The following is a 21,202-nucleotide window of genomic DNA, read 5'->3' on the forward strand; positions in this document are numbered from 1 at the left end:
TAAGTTTTGATGTCTTATTATTAGTGTCTATCAATAACACGGTTAAACAATAATAGAACATTATAAGTGACATCACTCAAATCTAAAATTTTGCTATATTTTATTCATTGTGCTATATTTTTAAATGCTCCTATTTAAAAGCTTCTTTTTTTTTTAATTTTCAATAATTTACTTAACTTTAAAAAAAACATTAGTATGAAGTAGATACCAAAGTAAGAAATTTAAAGATGAAAGAGATGTTTATAAATTAATTTTCAAATTTTAAAAATTAAAAACCAAATGATTTTCAAATATTCCCTTGAGGGAAAGCATTTGTGATTAATATATGGTTACTAATTTATAACTAAAATTTGTGTAATCCAAACAAGTTATTGATGTATTAATTGTTATGGACCTAATTGTTAGATTATTTTATGAAGACTGAGTTTATTTAAGGACAAATTTAATCCACAATTTGAAAAGTAAATTCCATTTCATTGTACTTGTTCCTTAATCGAACTAAAGTGTGAGGTACATTGCCAAATATATAATCAACAAACACTGTACGATTGGAGAGCTTAGAGTGAGTCACCAACTCTTTTAAGATATTTTGAACAACTTTCCAATTTTTATTCTCACATACCATTGCGATTATCGTTGTTGTTGCAAACGATATTACTGTTACTGTAAGAGAGTTATGAGTATGTCACATTTCGCATTACTTTTTTGACACAGTTATCGACTGAACTCTGAACAATAACAGAAATGGTAAGAAGAATGTATCTATACATAACTTGTTTCAACATTGTTAGGCAAAACTACCATGACATATCCTAAAACAACTTCTTCCCATTTTCTTGAATTCCCTCGATCTATGGATGAGTCACTTCCATCCTTTCCTCCAGCAATATGAAAACTAAGGTAAGTTAGTTACAGAATATTGATATATACTGAAATGGAAAGAGCCCTTAGGGCAATAATACAAGGCTAACCAACCAATTCAAGAAGGGTTAGTATATTCTCTCCTTTCACTCTCTTGAGATTCTTCTAAAAGGTAAGAATTAACATAATGAAACACATTCACTTCTACTACTCTCATCAATAAAATCTGAAGACACAACATTAAGTAACATCTCTTCCCTCACGCATCATCAATGTATTTGATGCATCTCATAAATAAACTTAAATTTTAAGTTAAACCTATAGTGTTAACACTCAAAGTGAATCAAATAAAAGTGTACTTGAGACTTAACCCATACTGATAATCTGATAGGGTGTGAGTTTTGTTTTGTTTAACTAAGAAAAGGTAATTTTGAGCTTTTTTTTATTTTTTTTTTGTGTTCAGACAAAATAAAAAGTTTTAGGGACATTTTTATAATATAGGTAAAAGTAAATTAGAAGGTGGGAAATTGGAAGGGCGTGTGTGGTGCAATGGAAATGGCGGGTGATTATACCTTAAATCCTTCCTCCTCTTTCTAAAACCCTCAAACTCTCTTTGATGCATCTCTTAGACATGAACTCCCTCAGAACTATTTTATACTCTCGAAAGCACTTTCTCATTTCCTCAACTTTCTCTTCTTATACAACATCCCCCATCTCCTGCCGCTTTTATCTCGCCCCTAACTCTTCCCTCTTTCACTACGCCCACCTTTCGACCCATGCTCCGAACGCCGACCCCCTCGCCGGTTCCGGTCCCGAACATGAAAAAGGCCGCAATGTTTGGTCTATTTACGGCTCCGTTTCGAGTAAGCTTGCTACTCAAAGGGTCGGAAGCAGTATCGATGGAAAGGACCCCGAACCCAGCATTGGAGTTCAGAATGGAGATGGGTCAGAGGATTTATTGAACAAGAAGACTTCCGAGAGTGTGAGGAAAGTGGGTTTAGAAGATAGGTTGACTTGCAAGCCTAATTCGGGGAAGGTTGTGGGATTGAAGAAGAAGAATAAAGTTTCTTGGGTTTGTTCGAACTGTGGGCATAGTGAGGGGCAGTGGTGGGGAACTTGTCAGTCCTGTCATATGGTTGGGACAATGAAGCAATTTTCAGTAGGCAATGATAGTGGAGGAGAGAGACGAACATGGCTTCCAAAGGAGGTCACTAACGTGAATCCTCTGCGGTTAACAGATGTGAACCGAGGGATCAATACTCAGGATTGGAGACTTCCCTTGTAAGTTATATTTTGCAACTTTATGTTCTTTTATCTCTCTTTCGTACTAAAAATGCATATCAAACTCATTAGAGTGGTTCCAATTAGAGTGAGTCTAAACTTAACGTTCTTTTAATCCATTATTGCTTTTTAACCTTGCGCTTGATGGAGCTCGGGGTAGTGTAGTGAACTCTGTGGACTATAATTTATACAATATGAACATATTGGATATCCGACTGTTTGGGGGTATATTTTTTTATCCATCTTAGATGGGTGTTGATAGGAGGGAAAGTTTATGTCTTTTCACCTTGCTTGATGTTTAGGCCTGGTCCCTTTGGAAATGAAGTGGCAAGGGTGCTTGGTGGTGGGCTGGTACCAGGTTAGTTCAAACTTCGAGTTTTATTTTACGTAGTATTGTGATTGTGCTTAATACTTGCCATCTAGTTATTCTTTATTTTACTTGCTTCTATGTACAATTGTCTGATTCCTGTAAGACGAGGCTATGATTTCTGTTTTTCATCTGTCTGATTCTCTTTTATCCTTAGTAATCATTAATCAACCGAGGTTAAAACATGTTTTATTTTTGTAAAACTTGTACTTCCACTCAAGACAGGCAATGGATCTTTATCAAGTTAATTTTTCATCTGCATGACAATAATTTATCTCATAGTATGATACGCTAAACTAAACTATATAGTGAACACTAGCCTTTGATTATCATGTATAGTATCTACTGAGACAGGTCTGTTTATATTCATATGAAGTAAATCTCACCTTAATTTATATCAATCTTTCATAATTTTGAGGATTGTAAGTTAAAATGTTACCATTTGTGATTTTTGTTTTTTAATATATCATCCTCAAGATTTCCTTTGAAAAGTTTTTTTTTTTTTTTTTTTTTTTTTTTTTTTTTTTTTTATGTTATATTAATATCTGCATCTTCCTGGGTTTGAAGGTTCACTTGTTTTGATCGGTGGTGACCCTGGTGTCGGCAAGAGTACATTGTTGTTGCAGGTATGAAGACATGTAGACCCTGATTGATTTTTTGGTAGTTATTTGAAGTTATATTTTATTATTATCTTATTATTTCCAATTTTTTTGTTCATGGTGTCAAATCACACATTTGATTCAAAGATTGCTGCAATTTTAGCTGAAGGGTGTGGCGAAGGTGGATCAAAATCCGTTGTTTATGTCTCTGGGGAAGAGGTAACCCTCCTAACAGTCTATGATGGTTAATTTTCATTGTTCTTTTTAAAAATTCTCCGAATAGTCTAAGATGTCCTTTCGCAGAGTGTGGAGCAAATTGGAAATAGAGCAGACCGATTGAAGATTCAAACGGAGAATCTTTTCTTGTATTCAAGTACTGATGTTGAGGTGCGTCATGTACATTTCCTTGCTAGTTTTGTTCTGGTGTTGACTTCTTCCACTCCTGCCTACCTGTTTTTTTTTTTTTTTTGTTTACTTGGATTATAGTTATGATTCACTGGTCTAGAACTCTAGGTGATAGGTTGATCTACATCAAAGATTTAGTGTATTTGATAAATCATAAAGGATAGGTAGTCTTATCAAATGTAAATGTGCTAATCAATGGAAGATGTGAAATTAATTAAGATCTTTCCTTATTTCAGGATATATTTGAGAAGATTCAGCCTCTATCTCCTAGAGCCTTGATTATTGATTCTATTCAAACAGTTTATTTGCAAGAAGTAGCTGGAAGTGCTGGAGGGATTTCACAGGTTAGAAACATTATTCTACCAAACAAATGGTCTAGGTGAAAACTTTTTTATGCTTGTGCACTGCTTCACCATAATCATATAGTGAATTTAGAACTATTTGATTCTCTCAAGGCTGAGATCTTAAGAACTCCAATCTTGTCAGGTGAAGGAATGCACCTCAGCCTTTCTCCGTTTTGCAAAGATAACTGGCATTCCCATTTTTTTGGTAAGTAAAGCCAACATCAATTCACGTGTATTCTGTTGTTTGGATGGAATCAACTGTACATACTAGACTTGTACTGTAGTGTTTGATACAATAAGTCCACTATTGCTTTCTCCGGGACAAATTTCTTTCTTAGCTTTTCAAATCCTGAACCTCCAAAATTTTACAAACTATAGCATTTCTTAAATCTGTAGTTATTGTGAATAAAGTGTCATCTTTGCTTTTTGAAAGACTAACCTGTCACCCATTAAACATTCATTTCAAGTTCTTTCATATGAACCAAGAATTACAACAGATAATCTATCTCCAAGTTGGGTTTCGAAGAAACTCAAGATCACCTTTTCATCTCTTTTTCTTTTTTTCTTTTTCTTCCCTTTCATTCAATGGCTTTCTGATCTTGACTTTCCCATTTTAACACTTTTGGCTGGCTTACAGTGCTTATATGTATCATTAGTCTCCTCTTCTCCATAGTAGAATTTTTCTTGGATTAGAGGGATTGTATTTTTTTGTGGGTTCATTTTGCTTTTGTGGCCTGTCTTGCTGTAATTTTTTCACTTTAAAGTTCAAACGTTCTTATGACTATTAGGCTTTCTTCTCCTTCTGTTTTATTTTTTATTTTTTTGTTTTTACTGCAGCTTCTTTACCCTGGCTGAAGTTTCCTACCATTTTTATATTTCATTTTTCAATGAACGTTTTCTTATAAATTAAAATATTTCTTTTAGTCGCACATCAATTCATTCTTCATTTCGATGATGGTAGACATTATGAGGACATATATGCTTTTTGCTCAAATACTGTTTTACTAGTTATGGGTTTCTCAATTCTTTGATTTTTCCATAAAAATTGGTGGCTTGGGACCTTCCTATCAAGATGGAAGGTCAGTTTTACTTACTGTCCTTTAGATGAGAGTAACACTCTACCTACTGTTGTATTAGTCTAGAGTGCATATGAGTGTAGCTACCACCTCAATACTCTTACGTGTTTTTTATTTCCATATCTGTATCATTTATCATCTTCCAACACTATTTCGGATCTTTTGGTGGGATATGAGAATCCTGTGTCTTTTTCTTTCGGGTTACGTTGTAATTTGACCAATGGGAAGGCGACGAAGGTGACCTCTCTTCTTTCCTTGCTTGAAGGGTGGTCTTTTAGGGAGAGGAGAAGGTATGTTCATGTTTAGAACCCTAATCCTAGTCGCGGATACACTTGTAAGCCTTTGTTTAGTCTGTTGTTGGATCACACTCCCCCTAAGGAGTTGGTTTTTGATGTGGTCCAGAGGACTAGGTTCCTAAAAAAGATAGGTTCTTTATCTGGCAAGTTTTGCTTGGTTGGTTGGCTTGTTAGTAGGAGAACTTCGCTTGTCAAGCTTTTCTGTTGCATGCTTTGTTGGAAGGCAGTGGAAGATCTCGATCATCTTTTTTGGGATTGCCAGTTTACGTAGGCTGTGTGGAGCACTTTCCTTCAGGAGTTCGGTGTTAACTTTCTTATTTGCAGAGTGTCAAAGCAACAATCAAGGAGTTCCTCCATCCGCCCTTTAGAGACAAAGGGGGGGGGGTTTTTTATGGCTTGTCGGGGTGAGCGTTGTTATTTGGGACATTTGGGGTGAGAAATGATAGACAACATTTTACTTAGTTGACCTGACCCTTTGTTCGATGGGGGTGTTTTGTTGGGCTGGTTTTTTTTGTATGCCCTTGTATTCTTTCATTCTTTCTCAATGAAAGGTGTTTTCATTAAAAAAAAGAGTGATTTTGAAATGGCTAAAATGTTTAAAATTACCCCGAAACACTTCTTTAATCTCTTAAATCAATTCAATGTTTAGTTTTACATTCTCAAACACAGTTTCTATGTTGGAATGGATTTTGAATGATCAAAAGTCTTTGTTGAGTGCTTTTGGCCATTTGAAAATCGCTCCCAAGCATATGATTACTCTCTAAAGAATCTCATATACATTAGTTGGTTTTTGTATTTCTATGCGTATTTTGGAAGTAATCTTTTTTCTATCCATGTGAACCTATGTATGCATAGGTATGTGATTGGAAGTAATATACACATCCTCATTTGTTGAAATATTTCAGATTGGGCATGTGAACAAATCAGGAGAAGTTGCTGGACCTCGACTTCTGGAGCACATTGTGGATGTTGTACTGTATGTGGAAGTGGGTACATGTACATCCCTCTTCTATTTTCCTTTCTTTTTAGCCGTGCATTTCAGACATATTATCATCCTTTGGGGCTTGATTTTCAATAATCTACCATTGTACACTATCCTTTTCTTGCTAATCTCTTTCCACATATATCTTCTCCTAGTACTTCCAGAAGTAATTTATTTTTAGGCACACTTTCTCATCTCTCACTAATTTTGTCTTTCCATGCATGCATATTTTCTTTCTAATCTGTCTCCTTTTATGTAGTGCATTTGTTAAGTTTATAAATATTAATGCCACCCTTTTGTTTCCATCTAGAAATATATACTTGTAACTAGATCAACGACCCCTTTGAAATATTAGAATCAAGCAGTTATCTATTTATTTTTATAAAGGAGTAAAGTCTTTAATTGTTAATTTCACAGTTTTGATAGAGGCACTTCCAGTTCCAGACCTTTAATTTGATTTAATGTTTTCATATGACTACAGCCTACAGTACGTGGGTAGTGTAAATAATTTCACATGTTCTTGAGTTGTTCCTACTATACTATTTACTTTATACAGTATTTAAAAGTGATTTGTATGAAAGGAAAAAAAATAATAAAATGATGTGTGGAATAGGGGGAGAAATGCTCGTTGCATCGGCTACTACGACCAGTGAAGAATCGATTTGGATCAACAGATGAGCTTGGAGTATTTGAAATGTTGCCATCAGGACTGGAAGTGGTGTCGAATCCAAGTGAGATGTTTAGAAGGGATCACAATGGAAATTTCAATTCAGAGCATTTGACAGGACTTGCTGTTGCAGTGGTCATGGATGGAACTCAAACCTTCCTGCTTGAAATTCAGGTGCTTCCCTCCAACCCCTCTCTTATAAAAGAATCACATTCCAATGTTTTCTTATTGAAAGTATCTGTCAAGTTATAATTACTTATTTGAAAAAAAAGCTATAATTACTTATCGGTCTCTAAGCTAAAAAATAGTGTTTATAGGTCTCTAAAATTCAAAATCTTTTTTTGATAGGTTTTGAACCTTGAACCTTTAATTTTGTGTCTATGAAGTTTTGTCATATTTCATATATTTTTAAAATTTACGATCCCGATAGGCACAAAATTCAAAGTGTCCTATTCAATTAATTGAACTTGAAGTTTAGAGGCCTTAAAACTTGTTTAAGCTTAAGGTCATAAAACTTGTTTAGCCACAATATTTTAGTTTTGGAAGCACGTTCTTTTATTATATTTTTTACTTTTCATTTTTTGAAAAAACCTCATATGTACTTTTAATTATATTAGAACAACTTCTGAACATTGTGAAATCCTCTCCATCTCAATAATTTATTGGATTATCCCAGACTATCTTCATGGTTGGAAATTTTTGTTTTGTTTTTTCCAGAAAGGTTGTTCTCTTTTATTTATTTGCGAATTTATGCCATTGTGCTTTCTGTGTTGTGAAAATTTTGAATTACGAACGTCTCCAAATGAATATTTTCATCTTTGGACGGCTTAATTTGCCTTACAAATTTTATTTGATTAGTTAGTCATATTTGATGATACTCTCGTTGTTATTAATTAACCTTATCAGAGCTACTTATTTCTTGTTAAAAAATTTGGATGGCTAAATTTATAATAACTTTTGTTAATTAAAAAAAAAAAAAGAGAACTGTTGCCATATTTTTAAGGCAGAAAATAAGTAGTAATAACCCTTTGATTGACTTCAAATCAACATATATCATTCTCGTTGCTAATAACTCAATCATTCTCGTTTTGATTAACTGTTATGTCAATTTTCTAGGCACTGTGTTCGTCCAGTCGCTCCTTTGATACACACGTTAATGGGATTCAAAACCGTAGGGCTGATATGATCATATCGGTATGTTGTTAAGTGAATTATTTCTGGTAAACTCTGACATCTCAAGTGCCAACTTTTTGTTTTTTCTCAATGCATTCAACAAACTTTTGCATACTAATTGCTGTTTATCCTAGTCTATAATTTCCTTAGGGACACACAGTTGAGAAATACGGCCTTCATTTGGTCTGAGGCATAACGTTTATGCATTGAGATAACAATGACGTTTACTCGAATTAAAAAATGATGGATCTAATTTTGATGAACTTGAATGGGCTTCTGAAATTTAGTTATCTGTCACTTTTGTTACTTGTTTGATTATTTCATGTTTAATTTCTTATCCTTCCCCGTTTAGCATTCCTGGTTTACTATGAATGTTTGTTTCTACTTTTCATTATTTTGAACTTCCTTCGTATGCCAACTTGAGCATAGCTTGGTGGTTGCAATTTTATATACTAGGGAAAAAGAGAGAAAAGAAAGAAATCTTTATCATTTATTGTGTTAATTGTGAAATTGGTGAACTGTTTATTGATTGGTTTTTAAGTTCATCTTATGAATGGTAGGTTCTCATGAAGCAAGTTGGGTTGAAGCTACAAACAAGCGTGAGTTGACAGCTCTCCTTTTCTCTCCATCTAAAAATTTTATTACTCTGCTTTAGTGGAGTTGATGTTAATCTTCCCTCATTGATTGGTCAAAGTCGATGGATTTGCTCAATTATTGTCCTTTAATAAACAACAGTTATATTTCTTTCATATCCTCTAATAGTCTGATATGTCTCGCTTTATGCTTTATTTGTTTTGTACTTTGAAATTACAGACCATATTTATAAATGTTGTGAGCGGGGTGACATTGACCGAGACTGCAGGAGATCTTGCCATTGCAATGGCAATTTGCAGCAGGCATGTGATTTCAACTAATTGCACTTAACTGATAATCATACCTTTTACAAATAACCTTTTGGTTTCTGTCTGTCTAACATTTAATTTATTTGTTGTCACTTCAGCTTTTTGGAGTCTCACATTCCAAATGACATTGCATTCATTGGTGAAATTGGCCTCAGTGGCGAGCTTCGCATGGTAAGCATTCTATTTCAGCGCTATTAAAGAAGTTTTGGCATGCCTTGTACAGATCATCTAGTTTAGTCTACCATAAGGGCAGTTTTCAAATTTGTTTAATGAAATATCAAAATCTTCATTAACGTTCAGGTTGGTAGGATGGAGAAGAGGATCAATACTGTGGCCAAATTGGGTTTCAAAAGATGTGTAGTACCCAAGTCAGCTGTAAATTGTTTAGGAGTCGTAGGGTTGGGCGAGATGAAGCTCATAGGTTGCACAAATTTGAAAGATGTTATCAACAACGTGTTCATGGTAAGAGATGAAGTTACAACTCCTTCAATGGGTAGTTTTTAGTGTTGTTCTTTTTTGGCATAAAGATACAACTCCTTCCAAAATGAAGTGGATGTACATATCCTTTGAGTCATTCAAACTAGAAAAGTTGATTAGGCCAGGCAAGTTATTTACTTAATGAAAATTTATGACAGTTTTTATATTGGCATGAATTTAATCGCATGAATAGTAATTTTAACGCCATTGGCCATGAGTTTGATGTTGGGATGCAGAGAAGAAATTTATAGCTCTCTGTATTCCTTTTAATTTTCTGTTCTTTCTTGTTCTAACATAACTTAGGGAAGCTAATTTGTTTTTAAAAAAAGAAGTTATTTTATTGATTAACAAATGTTTTACAAAAGAGAGCTCTAACAAGAGTTGGGAAGTGGGAATTACTTTCATCAGTGAAAATAACTCGAAAACTAAAGAACTAGGAGAAAAATGCTAAATATTTAGATTAGCAAATGGCTTCAGTTGTGGGAAGTTGTCTGTTGATCATTGACCTGTTTGGGGTTCAAGAAAGTTGGTTGGTTGGTAGAAGACAATACTCTTGCCCACATTCTATCAGTTGTCACAACTTTGTTTTGCCTCTCAGTTATTCGCTGCACATATATGAAGATGTTTAATATATTTTTACTCTGATTAATTAACCATTTCTAAAAAAAGTAACCAAACGAGGAAACAAAAGCTTCTAATTTTAGACTTCTTACTTGAAATGGTATGTAAGCATGTTCTCCATTCACTGGGCCAACAGTGAAACCCGTGTACCCTGCCATTGCGCCATGAATAGCATTATGAGCAAGAAGAGTACAGTATATATTATCTGATGCATTGCTTGGAACTGCACGAATCATGTAGGTCGGATCTGCAAATGAAACAAAAATGTTATATGCTCAGTAATTTTGTTTAAAAGTTGAAAAAAAAAATTACATGAAGATCATCAGGAGGTATTTATCACCTATGTATTTGAGATTTATTGAAATATTCCCCTTTTCCTTGAAGTGATCCTGCAACCCATGAAAAAAAAAATATTATTTTAAGTTTTAAAGTACATTATCAAAACGAACAGTTTTTCTTTTATATAAATCTTTAAATGTAAGTTAGAAACAAGAACGAACTTTAATTTGTTGGGATAACCAAGAACCAGCATCTTCATGTAGCTTATTTCCAGAAGCATCAATTTGGTTTTTGTCTTCGGATATAAGCTCATGCCCTGCACCTTCAGCTATGACCATAACCATGTGACCTTGTTCTTTCAGGCAGTGTTCAATATACTCAAACAAACCACCCTCTCCTTCCAGATAAAAGGGCGACTCTGGTATCAAACAACAATCTACATCTCGACTAGCCAGCGTTGCATGCATAGCTATAAACCCTGTGGAATTCAATATATATATAAAGTAAAATTAGTTAGTTATAACATTCAAAGTTACAAAATCTCACACCAACTAGTGGTGAGTAATGAAGTTATGTAATTTGTTACCACTATTGCGTCCCATTAGCCTCACTACACCGATACCATTTTCATTACTTTCGGCTTCAACATGAGCAGCATCAATGGCACGTTGTGCTTCTTCTATGGCAGTGTCAAAACCAAATGACTTGTCTATGACCTAAACAAGAATTAACATAATGTTTTAATTGAAAAGAAATTAATATATGACTTGATATATAATTTATTTCACTCAAATTAAAAATGAATTAACACATAAGTTTAAAGGCATTAACTGGAATATCATTGTCAATCGTCTTTGGAATTCCAACTACTGAAACTTTGAGGCCACGCTTTCTAATTTCCTACATGAATGAAAACGGCCATAATTTATAACACATCAAATTAAAAACTCTGTAATTTATGATATATAGTTCATAGGTACCTCGTAAATGGCAGCAACTCCTTTTTGAGTTCCATCCCCTCCAATTATATAAACCTAAATGCAGCCATAACACAAAATAAATTTACCAGTGTTTACTATTAGATACACTTCATCTTTTCATCTCAACACCAATTGATTATGACAGCTGAAATAACCAAACGTATTATCTGTTATACCTGATTGATTCCCCTATGTTGAATGCTATCAACAATCTTGGATGTACCGTGACCACCTCTTGATGTACCAAGAATTGTGCCACCACGTTTATGAATGCCGTTCACTGACTTTGGTGTAAGTGAAATTGTATTTTTGCTATAAAATCCTTTATAGCCTCCCTGAAAAGCAATCAGTTTTGTTTATTTACTTATTATTATGAAACCAATGTCATTAATTAATGATATTTAACTAATAATGTAATTAGAATAAGTTAGAGTACGTAATTACCTGAATACCAACAACATCGTGAACTCCATACATATGATGCAATCCACATACTATTTCTCGAATCACGGTGTTAATGCCAGGACACAACCCCCCACATGTTACAATACAAGCATGTACTTCTTGGGGTTCAAAAAACACCTAAATATATGTATGTGATACATATATAATAATACATTAGTTACCATTCAAAATTAAGGTTTGGATCAAGGAGAGGAATGAACAATAATTAGTATATTAGTAACCTGTTGGCGAGGTCCAGCAAGTCGAAAATATCTCGCACGCTTTTGAGCTTTCTTTCCAGCAACAATCTATGGAAAACAAAACTAACACACATAATTAGGGTGTGTATTTCAATCTTTACCAATTTAGATCTTCAACTTAAATCAAGTTAAACCATTCACTATATCATATTATATTTGGATACAACTTAACTTATAAAAGTTGAGTGAATCATGTGTACGTACATTCTTTGATAAGTTTGTGCAAATTCGAGGTTCGAATATAATTAATACAGCGTAACTATTAGTTTGAGCTTCAAAAAATGATGATAGGTTAAAAGTATAAACTAAATCACTTACATTTTCAGCAACAACATCATCCACATCCACAAAGTATTGGCTATAATCATTCACAAAAAAGATCTCGTAAGTATATATATGAATTGATGTGATTTTTTCAAAATATTAAAGATGAGCAAATATAGAAAACATACTCAACAGTGGAATAGGCAGGATGGTTATGTAATGGATTTGAATGTTCCTGCAAACAACATACAAAATATTATACATTTCAAACGAGACAAAAACATATATGTATAGAACAAAATTATTGAAACTCAAAATTTGATTATGATAGGTTTAAATACTACTTTTGTTTCTCTAGTTTTATATATAGATGATTTATTTTTAGGAGTTTTAAAAACTTACGAGTCGTCATGAAGTGACATATTTTTTTATGAGATGATTATGGAGGCAACACGTTGTATTTAAACAGTTATATTATATTATGCAAAATAAAAAAATAACCTTGAGATGCTGAGGGGGGAGATAATGGGTGAAGTGAGGAATGTCGTCAACAAGGAATGGGAAATGATTATCGCCGCCGGTAACCATCGTCTTAGCCTCGGGGATGTATTTATCGTTAAACAAATCCCAGCCTAGACAGTGAGTGACGCCACAGAAAAAAGAGTCGTCGGAGAAGAAAGAAGCAGAAGATGAAAACGATGAGAAGGATGGATATTCCATGGTCAGGTTTCTTTAGTCTGCAACAGATCAAAGTTGAAGAGAAGAGGTTGTGTGATTTTGGCGCCAACCTAACCGTAAAACTCCCAGACGAAGGCGATGACTATTTATCAGGATGTGAAGAAGATTTGGAATTCCAAAATCAGTTAGGATTTTCAAATAATGCCTTTTTAATTTCCCGCCATTTATTTTATATTTTTCCTTTCTCAAATCCAACAATAATTCATTAAGAATTAGTCTAAATTATTACAAAAAAATGCCCCTAACTTTATGGATTGGGTAAAATATATCCATCATCCTTCAATAGTTTCAAAAATGATTTCAAAATATTCTTGGGATGAAAATCCTTAAATTTTTATTTTAAAAATATCCCTAAACAATTGAAAGGTTTCAATAGATATCTTAAACTTAAAAACATTAGAAAGAAAAAGAAAACTTTCATCAATCCAATGTTTATATCAAATTTCTTAGCAACCAAAACTTTGATTGATATATATGTGGATATTTTTATCATATTTTGAATATCGATAGAAAAGTGAATCTAATATTTCCGGGCGATTAATTTTGATCCCACGTTTCAAAAGATATATTCTTTAACGGGCGATTAATTTTCTATTTTTCTAAAAGAGAAGAAGAAAAAAAGCTATTAATTACGAAATCGTGATATTGTCACAGCTCCTCTCCTGCACTTCTCTTTCAAATCCCAATTCTTCCCTCTTCCACAACGCCACTCCTTCCAACTTCCCTTCAATTATCCATTATTTCCCTCCATTCTCCGAACCTCTCTGGATCTTACTGATCTCCAAGCTTCTCTTGTCTTTCATTACTTGTTCGCTGCTGATCCTGGTATTGTGTAAGACTACATTTTTGTTTCACTTCAACATGCTTATCTCTAGGTTAGCCTTATCCTAACACTTCAAGATTATCAATCTCCATGGTTTTCTTCTAAATTTCACTTGAAGAATGATATATTTTCCTGCTTTCCCCTCTCCCCACCACTTGCTATAGACTTTAATTTTTTTTAAAATATGATATGGTAATTTGTGTCCATTGTTCATATTGTACTTGCATTGATTCTACCGTCATTCTTCATATTTTTGGGTTTTAAATCATACTATTATTACTCTCTGCGTCTCCTTAGAAAACAAACCAATAAACAAACATGAACCAGGACTCTGAAATGGCAAATCTTCTACTTAAGATTGCACCAGTTTTTCCACGAAATCCCAGTTTTTCTTCTTGTATATATTTTGTTTATAGAAATTAACAATAACTAAAACAAAGTCATAAATTAATGGTACATCGAGTCAATTAATAATAATCGACGATGGTAGAACTTCAGTAAAACCCTAGATTAAAAGTTTGTTTAAAAATGAATCTTATAGAATTGGTTCTGATGAGCTTTGAAATCTCCTTGCCAGTGTCTTTTTACAGAAAAAAAAAAAGAAGGAAAATCCTTATCAGAGCAAATTAGTTTGTGTTTACTAATGAAAGTAATGATTGTGATGTGATAACTGTTCGTTGGACTAATTTATATGTTTACACTGTTTCTTTTCATTTACAATAATTTTAATACACTTCAATATCATCTGTAATAGTGCTCTCGAAATTTGAAACGATTATAGTTTACATAATGGTATGATTGACCTTTGAGCTTGGTTTATGAAACTCTCAAGGTTTGTGTGGCTGAATGTTAATTTTGAGTTTAGTGAGCTTGCCGTCCATCTATAATATCGTTAGTGGTAGTGTTAGTGTATATTTTAATTGCCTTGATATAATTTCTAACCTCTGAAGTAGAAAGAAGAGATACACAAAGTAGTTCATAAAAGGTCGTCATCACAATTAAATGATTGCATTTGTGGTGATTACACTCAAGTATTTTACTCAATGGAAATTGTTTTATTTTTATTCTTGTCTTGAGTTTAAGACTTCCAGCCAACCTATTGGCTGTGAACTTGGAGGATAGAAGGAGATCCTCTATGGTGTATTTGATCAACTCTCGTTGTTTCTTTTCTTGACAGCATGACAAGCATAGACCACTTTATTACAAAATATGAAATATGGAACAATCCGAATTTCAAAAGGGTAAAAGATACATATGACTTTATTTTCCATCTCAGCGTCCCAAAAAAACCTGGCTGATGGATGGTTATTCATCTCTTTGGACATACGTACTAACGATCCCCAGATACTTATTTAGCAGCTTCAGCTAACCTGTGTGAGGTAACGCGTTCCTTCACTTGACTATTTTAACTTCTCTACATTGTTCTCTTCTACATGATTCTCTTTTCTAAAACTGCTTACTAGTTGGACCGATAGATTTTTGTTGTTCTGCTCATCACTGACATGTTTAGGGTGCAAGAAACTCGGTTGGTTGGTGGAAGACAATAGCCTTGCCCACATCCTGTCAGTAATCACTACTTTGTTTTGTCTCTCAGTTATCCGCTGCAAATGTAGGAGCAACATAAGATTGGTCTATTTTCAGGTACTAGACCTCTTTTCATACCAATATACGAACAATTAACTTTAAGCAACATGGGAAAGTAAAGGTTTATGATATTGAGCTTACCTGAAATGGTATGTAAGCATGCCTTCCATTTACTGGGCCTACTGTAAATCCAGTATATCCTGCCATTGCGCCATGAATGGCACTTTGAGCAAGAAGGGTGCAAAAGATGTTATCTGATGCAATGCTAGGAACTGCTCGAATCATGTAGGTTGGATCTACAAAAGTAAAAAAAAATTTTAAAAAATCACAATAAGTAATGTTTGTGTGTTTGTGTTTGAAGAAAAATAAAAATTGCATGACAGAGAAGGATAACCCAGGCTACCTATATATTTGAGATTTATTACCATCTTCCTCTTTTCTTTGAAGTAGTCCTAGATTAACCAAAACTCATAGTTAATCTCCATAATTAGTATATGCAAGATATATGTATGTATGTATATATGTATGTATGTGTATATATATCTATTCTTTTAGTATTTAATATAAAGGTAGGACGAACTTTGATTTGTTGGGATATCCATAAACCAACGTCTTGGTGTAGCTTATTTCCTGAAGCATCTTGTTGATCTAGTTTATGTATGCTTTCAGACATGAGTTCTTGTCCAGCTCCTTCAGCTATCACTATAACCATGTGCCCATGTTCTTTTATGCAATGCTCAATATACTCGAATAGACCTCCCTCTCCTTCAAGATAAAAGGGTGACTCTGGTATCAAGCAACAATCAACATCTCTACTTGCGAGAGTTGCATACATTGCAATAAACCCTATATGATTCCAGATCAAATAAGATTGGTTAAGGAAAAAGATTTTTTTGTCACAAATTCAAACTCCAACTAGCGATCAAGTGGCAAAATCTTACCACTATTGCGACCCATCAATTTGACCAACCCTATACCATTCTCATTACTTTCCGATTCAACATGGGCGGCACTAATGGCACGCTGAGCTTCTTCCACGGCAGTGTCAAAACCAAATGACTTGTCAATGACCTAAAAGAAGAGGAATGGTGGAAAGATTTAAATATGGACTTGATGGTTCATGCTGCTACGTTAATCAACAAGTTCACTAATATTTACAGGAATGTCATTATCAATAGTCTTCGGAATTCCAGCTACGGCAACTTTGAGCCCACGCCTTCTGATTTCCTGTATAAATAAGAACCATAATTTATATGAGATCAAAGCTCTTCAATCTTTAGATATCCTACCCATTTGCAAATAACCAAACCAATGTGCATTACTTCAAAAATGGCAGCAGCTCCTTTCTGAGTTCCATCCCCTCCAAGTATGTACACCTGATTGATGCCCCTGTGTTGAATGCTGTCAACAATCTTGGTGGTATTGTGACCACCTCTTGACGTTCCAAGGATGGTGCCTCCACGTTTATGGATGTTGTTCACCGACTTGGGTGTTAACGGAATTGTATTCCTTGCATAGAAACCTTTGTACCCTCCCTATAGGTGAAGTAATTGCCCTTATTAGTGATAATTTTAATGGTGATGAAGGATAGTGAAAAGGGAATATAATCACCTCAATTCCAACGACTCTGTGGACGCCATACATACGGTACAATCCACATACTATTTCTCTAATCACTGTATTAAGACCAGGACACAAACCACCACAAGTTACAATACATGCATGAACTTCATCGGATTCAAATAACACCTGAAAAGTTTTGGACTTGGATTAAAATCCAAAGAAACTAAAGCAATGATGGCAAAACACTTGTAGGTAAAAAAAACATCTAGCAACCTTCTGACGAGGTCCAGCTCGTCGAAAATGTGTCCCTCTCGGACTGTTATTATGAACAACGACCTGTTTCCAACAAAACCATAGGAAAATCAGAATAATTGAATCCCAACTTCATGAGGAAGTAGAACTTGATCACTTACGTTTTGAGCAACAGCATCATCCACGTTAACAAAATATTGCCTGAAGAAAATTCAACTCTCATTAATATTTTAATTGGTGTCATTCCCAAACAAAAGAAATTGTGCATCAACCAAACACCGAAGGGACATACTTAGCCGCAGAATAGGCAGGATTGTCTTGTAGAGGATTTAGATTTGCCTGTAAAAAAAGAACAGACAAATTTTCATTCTTCATTCGTCCATAAAAGTAGGTAATTTTAAAATTACGGAGGGGAAAGGAAAACAACAAAAACATAAAACGTATACACTCACAATCAAAGCAGAGTAGATACTAAAGTGAAATTTAACTTTTTAACCATGATCTTGTGGATTACTAACTATTTTAATTACTTTAATCATTGAAGATAAATTCCATAAATAGTAAGGTTTAAAAAATCAGAATCAAACATAACAAAATAAGTAAAAGAAAATTTTCTAAACATAACTCAATTGGTTATGACATGATTGAGGCATTATAACAAATTTTTGCAACTACCGGAAGGTCAGGGAGATAATCAGTCAAATGAGGGACATCTTCAAGAACATAATGAAAGTCACCACCAGTCAAGGAATCTCCGGGAGCACCTCTACTATTCCCACCATTATGGTCCATCGGAGATGATCCGCGGTTCCAAAAGGGGAGGTGATCGGAGGCAGGTGCCGAGAAGTGGATGGAAGTGGAAGAAGAAGAGAAGCTAGAAAAGGAAGAATCCATGGGAATTGAAGAAGGTCAAAGAAGAAGGAAGAAGAGAAGGCATATTTGTAGACTGATCGACAGGAACGTCAGATGGTGGTGACTTTTATGAAGAAGAACGTCATGGTGGTGACTTGTTGAAATGAAAAATAGTTAGAAAAGGCAGAGTAGTGGTGGCTTCTAGAGGATTGGTGAGGAAGCCATGAAAAAAAAGTAGAAAAGTCCGAAAGAAAGAAAAGGAATATTCTTGAATCTCCCATGGTTCTCATATTCGTGCAGCTTGTGATTTTGCTACCTAGACCTACAGTTTCACGGATTATGGGGGAACCTCTATGGGCTAATTTGTCAAATATTTTAGAAGGAAACTTCAATTCAAACTTGAATTAAGCACAAGGAGAAAGAGAAAGAAGGGTTGACTTTACAACCGATTTGACAAATTGATATATAGGTAGCTATTTTGGGTATGAATTTTCTTACTATAGAGTTGAGCTACAAGAACATCCTCCAATAAACCATCATGAGTTTCAAATGGTAAAAAAAGAGAAATGATGATATTTAATTAAGAGCTCATAAATTTAATTCACGGTGGCCATCTATGTAGAAATTAATTTTTTATAAAATTTTTTGATACCCAAATGTTATAGAATTAAGCAGGTTGTCTTGTGAAATTAGTGAAGGTGCATGTAAACTGACTTGAACACTCACGAATAAAAAAATAAATAAACATAATCTAGTAAAAAATACTAATAAGCCTTTAAAAACCTATATAATTTTTTATTTGTGTGAGTGAATATGACAATTATCATAAATTAATCCGTGGTTAAACTCAATCAAAATAAGTTTAGCTATATGTAAAAAGCTTTAATTTCCTACCGCCACTTAACTTGATAAAGTTGGAGCTGAGATCAAAAGTTAGAACTCTCCTTTAAAGAAATGGTTAGATTCAATGTATAACATTTATTATATATAAGATTTTTCTTGTTCAACATAGCTGGAGCTGGAGTGTATAGTTAGATTCTATTGGCTACATTTATTGCTAGATCAATATATATTTAACTTTGAAAAATAACATTAGTTTTTTGTTGGAGACTAATGTTTGAGAAGATTCTTGATGCCTTCCAACCATACATTACATCAAGTTGACATTGATAATCTTTTCTGTAAAAGAGCTTAGTTTTATTAATATTTTAGAAATCAGGGTTCGAAGTTTTTTTTTTTTCTGGGGTGGGGGAGGAGGAGAATTTTTGAAAAATAGTAAAAAAAAAAACACTACAGGATCCACTACAATCAAGAAGTGTATATATTTAACTCATTGTCATTTTTGAAGATTGTCTCTCTTATATATATACAGAGAAAAAGACCGAAAGCCAAATTATATATTTTTATTTGGGTCTTAGATGTTAAGAAAAGTATATTTAAGGGAGTGACACCAATGGGCATGCTTGTCTATATATTGATCATTTTTCATGTTTGTTGAAGGAATTATATTTAAATATATATATATTTTATCCTTTTTCAACAGGGAATGACGAAATTGGGTTTGAGTTCCATTGTCATATATAGATGATATATTATATAGTATGATACAAACAACTTCTCCCCCTATTGTACTTTATTGTAAAATAAACGTCTAATTAGGTTCTTCAAAATATTAATATATTATATATGAATATTTTAAGTATGTGACAAATGGGTGTCAATAATTTGGTTGCTTACCTGGAGAGAGAGAGAATTGAAAATAACGGTAAATAATACATAAAAATAGGGCAGTGTTTGGAATGGACGGAGAATTATGAGAAATCAACATTCATTCTCAATTCTTTTAAACAATTAATTATGAGAAAATGAACATTCATTTATCATATACATTATTGGGAAATTATTTTAAATAATCAAACCTTATATATTTATAAATATAACGTCAAGATAGACTATTATTTAGGTATATCCCTGATATTTTATAAATATTTGCTATATTTGAAATAGTCGAGGAACATAGTTTACTAAAATCTTGATTAAAAGTCAAAACCCTTACTAAATGAACAAGTTCTTTTTTTTGCAGGTTAGAACAAAAGTGATCACGTAATTTTGAGTGTTAGTGATCAGTTTGTCATTTGAGTTTCTCTATATGAGTTTCTATGTGTGAGTATAATGGCAATGGAGAAAGTTCTTAATAAAGTCTTATTTTAGTTGTATGGTTAATGTTCTTTAAAATAAGATTGATTTGGTACAATAATAACTTCTTGTTTTGGTTGTAGGGTGAAAAAGGATAGGAAGACTCTAATACTCCCATTTAGGAAACTATAACAACCTTTGTCAATTTCATTTCAAAGGTCATGCTAAAGAATTATTGAGTGATCTTTGTGTACCGATTGATTTGATTTAAGAATCTACTAAGAAAATGATGGTTAAGTGCGAGTGTACATTGTCAACACAATAGATATGGAAAGTATTTGAAATATTGTATTCTATGAGAGTGTTTGCAAAATTCTAATTTAGAAGAAAAAGTTTTGAAGTTAGAACTAAATGCAACAAATAAACATAGTTGGATTATGATTTTTTTAGTTTAAAATGTAAATTAGTAATGACAAAGACAAAAAAAAGGGATTCAATTAGGTCTCATGAATACAAGCTACTTGAGGCACTCTTGGAAGCCTAAACTAATATATCCTATATAACTGCCCCAATTATAGCTTAGGTAATTAGCACTTACACCTTTTTAATTTAGCCATCTCTGCCAGTCTTATATCTCATGTCATATATAACGTCTTTTGTCGAATTTCTAATTATTTTTCGTATTTTCTTTGTGAGCTTCGTATATTGTTTCTGACTATCTCAACATTAAGACTCAAACTGGTATACTAACAAGTAATCTGTTTAATTTCACATATTCTGCCATAAAATCAACAAATGAATTAACATAAAAATGTGAGTGCACTAAAATTTAAAATCTATCAAACTAGACTATCCTTTAAGAGAATTATCTACAAGTAAGCATAAACCACATGTTTATAGTTCAAATATGTGTATACCACAATTATACTTTTAAAAGAACAAAACCGACCAAATCAATCCCTTAGGTACAAGATGA

General features: G+C 33.5%; 3 protein-coding genes and 1 long non-coding RNA gene across 6 annotated transcripts; 2 read left to right on the forward strand and 2 right to left on the reverse strand.

Moving 5' to 3' along the window:
• The first annotated feature begins 1,392 nt into the window (after positions 1-1,392).
• LOC101217616 (DNA repair protein RadA) lies at positions 1,393-9,637 on the forward strand. The gene is made up of 14 exons (XM_011653177.2): positions 1,393-2,142; positions 2,445-2,500; positions 3,077-3,135; positions 3,256-3,327; positions 3,412-3,495; positions 3,750-3,857; positions 4,000-4,062; positions 6,135-6,215; positions 6,825-7,052; positions 7,995-8,072; positions 8,612-8,650; positions 8,865-8,947; positions 9,052-9,124; positions 9,254-9,637. Exons 1-14 carry the CDS (start codon positions 1,478-1,480, stop codon positions 9,455-9,457), a joined length of 1,893 nt encoding a protein of 630 aa, XP_011651479.1. The 5' UTR covers positions 1,393-1,477; the 3' UTR covers positions 9,458-9,637.
• Positions 9,638-9,748: 111 nt separating this feature from the next.
• On the reverse strand, positions 9,749-12,998 carry LOC101220466 (ATP-dependent 6-phosphofructokinase 6). Its single transcript, XM_004149139.2, has 13 exons — positions 12,780-12,998; positions 12,467-12,513; positions 12,333-12,372; positions 11,997-12,062; positions 11,755-11,892; positions 11,487-11,645; positions 11,311-11,364; positions 11,162-11,230; positions 10,917-11,046; positions 10,552-10,808; positions 10,392-10,440; positions 10,144-10,298; positions 9,749-10,035 (listed from the first exon to the last, which is right to left on the reverse strand). The coding sequence occupies exons 1-13, from the start codon at positions 12,996-12,998 to the stop codon at positions 9,904-9,906; spliced, it is 1,515 nt and encodes a 504-aa protein (XP_004149187.1). The 3' UTR covers positions 9,749-9,903.
• A 623-nt stretch (positions 12,999-13,621) lies between these two features.
• On the forward strand, positions 13,622-18,548 carry LOC116402785. 3 transcript variants are annotated; one of them, XR_004215428.1, is made up of 4 exons: positions 13,622-13,891; positions 15,116-15,218; positions 15,350-15,480; positions 17,920-18,548. It is a non-coding gene; the product is annotated as an uncharacterized LOC116402785 (long non-coding RNA). The 3 variants fall into 3 exon arrangements; XR_004215427.1 differs by lacking the exon at positions 17,920-18,548 and having other exon boundaries at positions 13,623-13,891; positions 15,017-15,218; positions 15,350-15,852; XR_004215426.1 differs by lacking the exon at positions 17,920-18,548 and having other exon boundaries at positions 13,623-13,891; positions 15,350-15,852.
• Positions 14,815-18,169, reverse strand: LOC101220704 (ATP-dependent 6-phosphofructokinase 6). The gene is made up of 12 exons (XM_011653176.2): positions 17,914-18,169; positions 17,531-17,577; positions 17,400-17,439; positions 17,260-17,322; positions 17,035-17,172; positions 16,746-16,958; positions 16,582-16,650; positions 16,365-16,494; positions 16,004-16,269; positions 15,827-15,875; positions 15,565-15,719; positions 14,815-15,440 (listed from the first exon to the last, which is right to left on the reverse strand). Exons 1-12 carry the CDS (start codon positions 18,130-18,132, stop codon positions 15,240-15,242), a joined length of 1,590 nt encoding a protein of 529 aa, XP_011651478.1. The 5' UTR covers positions 18,133-18,169; the 3' UTR covers positions 14,815-15,239.
• Positions 18,549-21,202: the final 2,654 nt, after the last annotated feature.

The sequence above is a fragment of the Cucumis sativus genome, chromosome 3 (genome assembly GCF_000004075.3).
Source record: "Cucumis sativus cultivar 9930 chromosome 3, Cucumber_9930_V3, whole genome shotgun sequence".
Classification (NCBI taxonomy): domain Eukaryota; kingdom Viridiplantae; phylum Streptophyta; class Magnoliopsida; order Cucurbitales; family Cucurbitaceae; genus Cucumis; species Cucumis sativus.

Coding starts and splice junctions, on each gene's coding strand:
- LOC101220704 (XM_011653176.2), bottom strand. CDS start 18,132: ATGGATTCTTCCTTTTCTAGCTTCTCTTCTTCTTCCACTTCCATCCAC. Junction 16,495..16,581: donor CTATTGATAATGACATTCCT/GTAAATATTAGT, acceptor CTCTTCTTTTAG/GTCATTGACAAGTCATTTGG. Junction 15,876..16,003: donor GGATATCCCAACAAATCAAA/GTTCGTCCTACC, acceptor TGGTTAATCTAG/GACTACTTCAAAGAAAAGAG.
- LOC101220466 (XM_004149139.2), bottom strand. CDS start 12,998: ATGGAATATCCATCCTTCTCATCGTTTTCATCTTCTGCTTCTTTCTTC. Junction 11,893..11,996: donor TTGCTGGACCTCGCCAACAG/GTTACTAATATA, acceptor ACATATATTTAG/GTGTTTTTTGAACCCCAAGA. Junction 11,231..11,310: donor GAGTTGCTGCCATTTACGAG/GTACCTATGAAC, acceptor TCATTCATGTAG/GAAATTAGAAAGCGTGGCCT.
- LOC101217616 (XM_011653177.2), top strand. CDS start 1,478: ATGCATCTCTTAGACATGAACTCCCTCAGAACTATTTTATACTCTCGA. Junction 8,651..8,864: donor GGTTGAAGCTACAAACAAGC/GTGAGTTGACAG, acceptor TTGAAATTACAG/ACCATATTTATAAATGTTGT. Junction 9,125..9,253: donor TCAGTGGCGAGCTTCGCATG/GTAAGCATTCTA, acceptor ATTAACGTTCAG/GTTGGTAGGATGGAGAAGAG.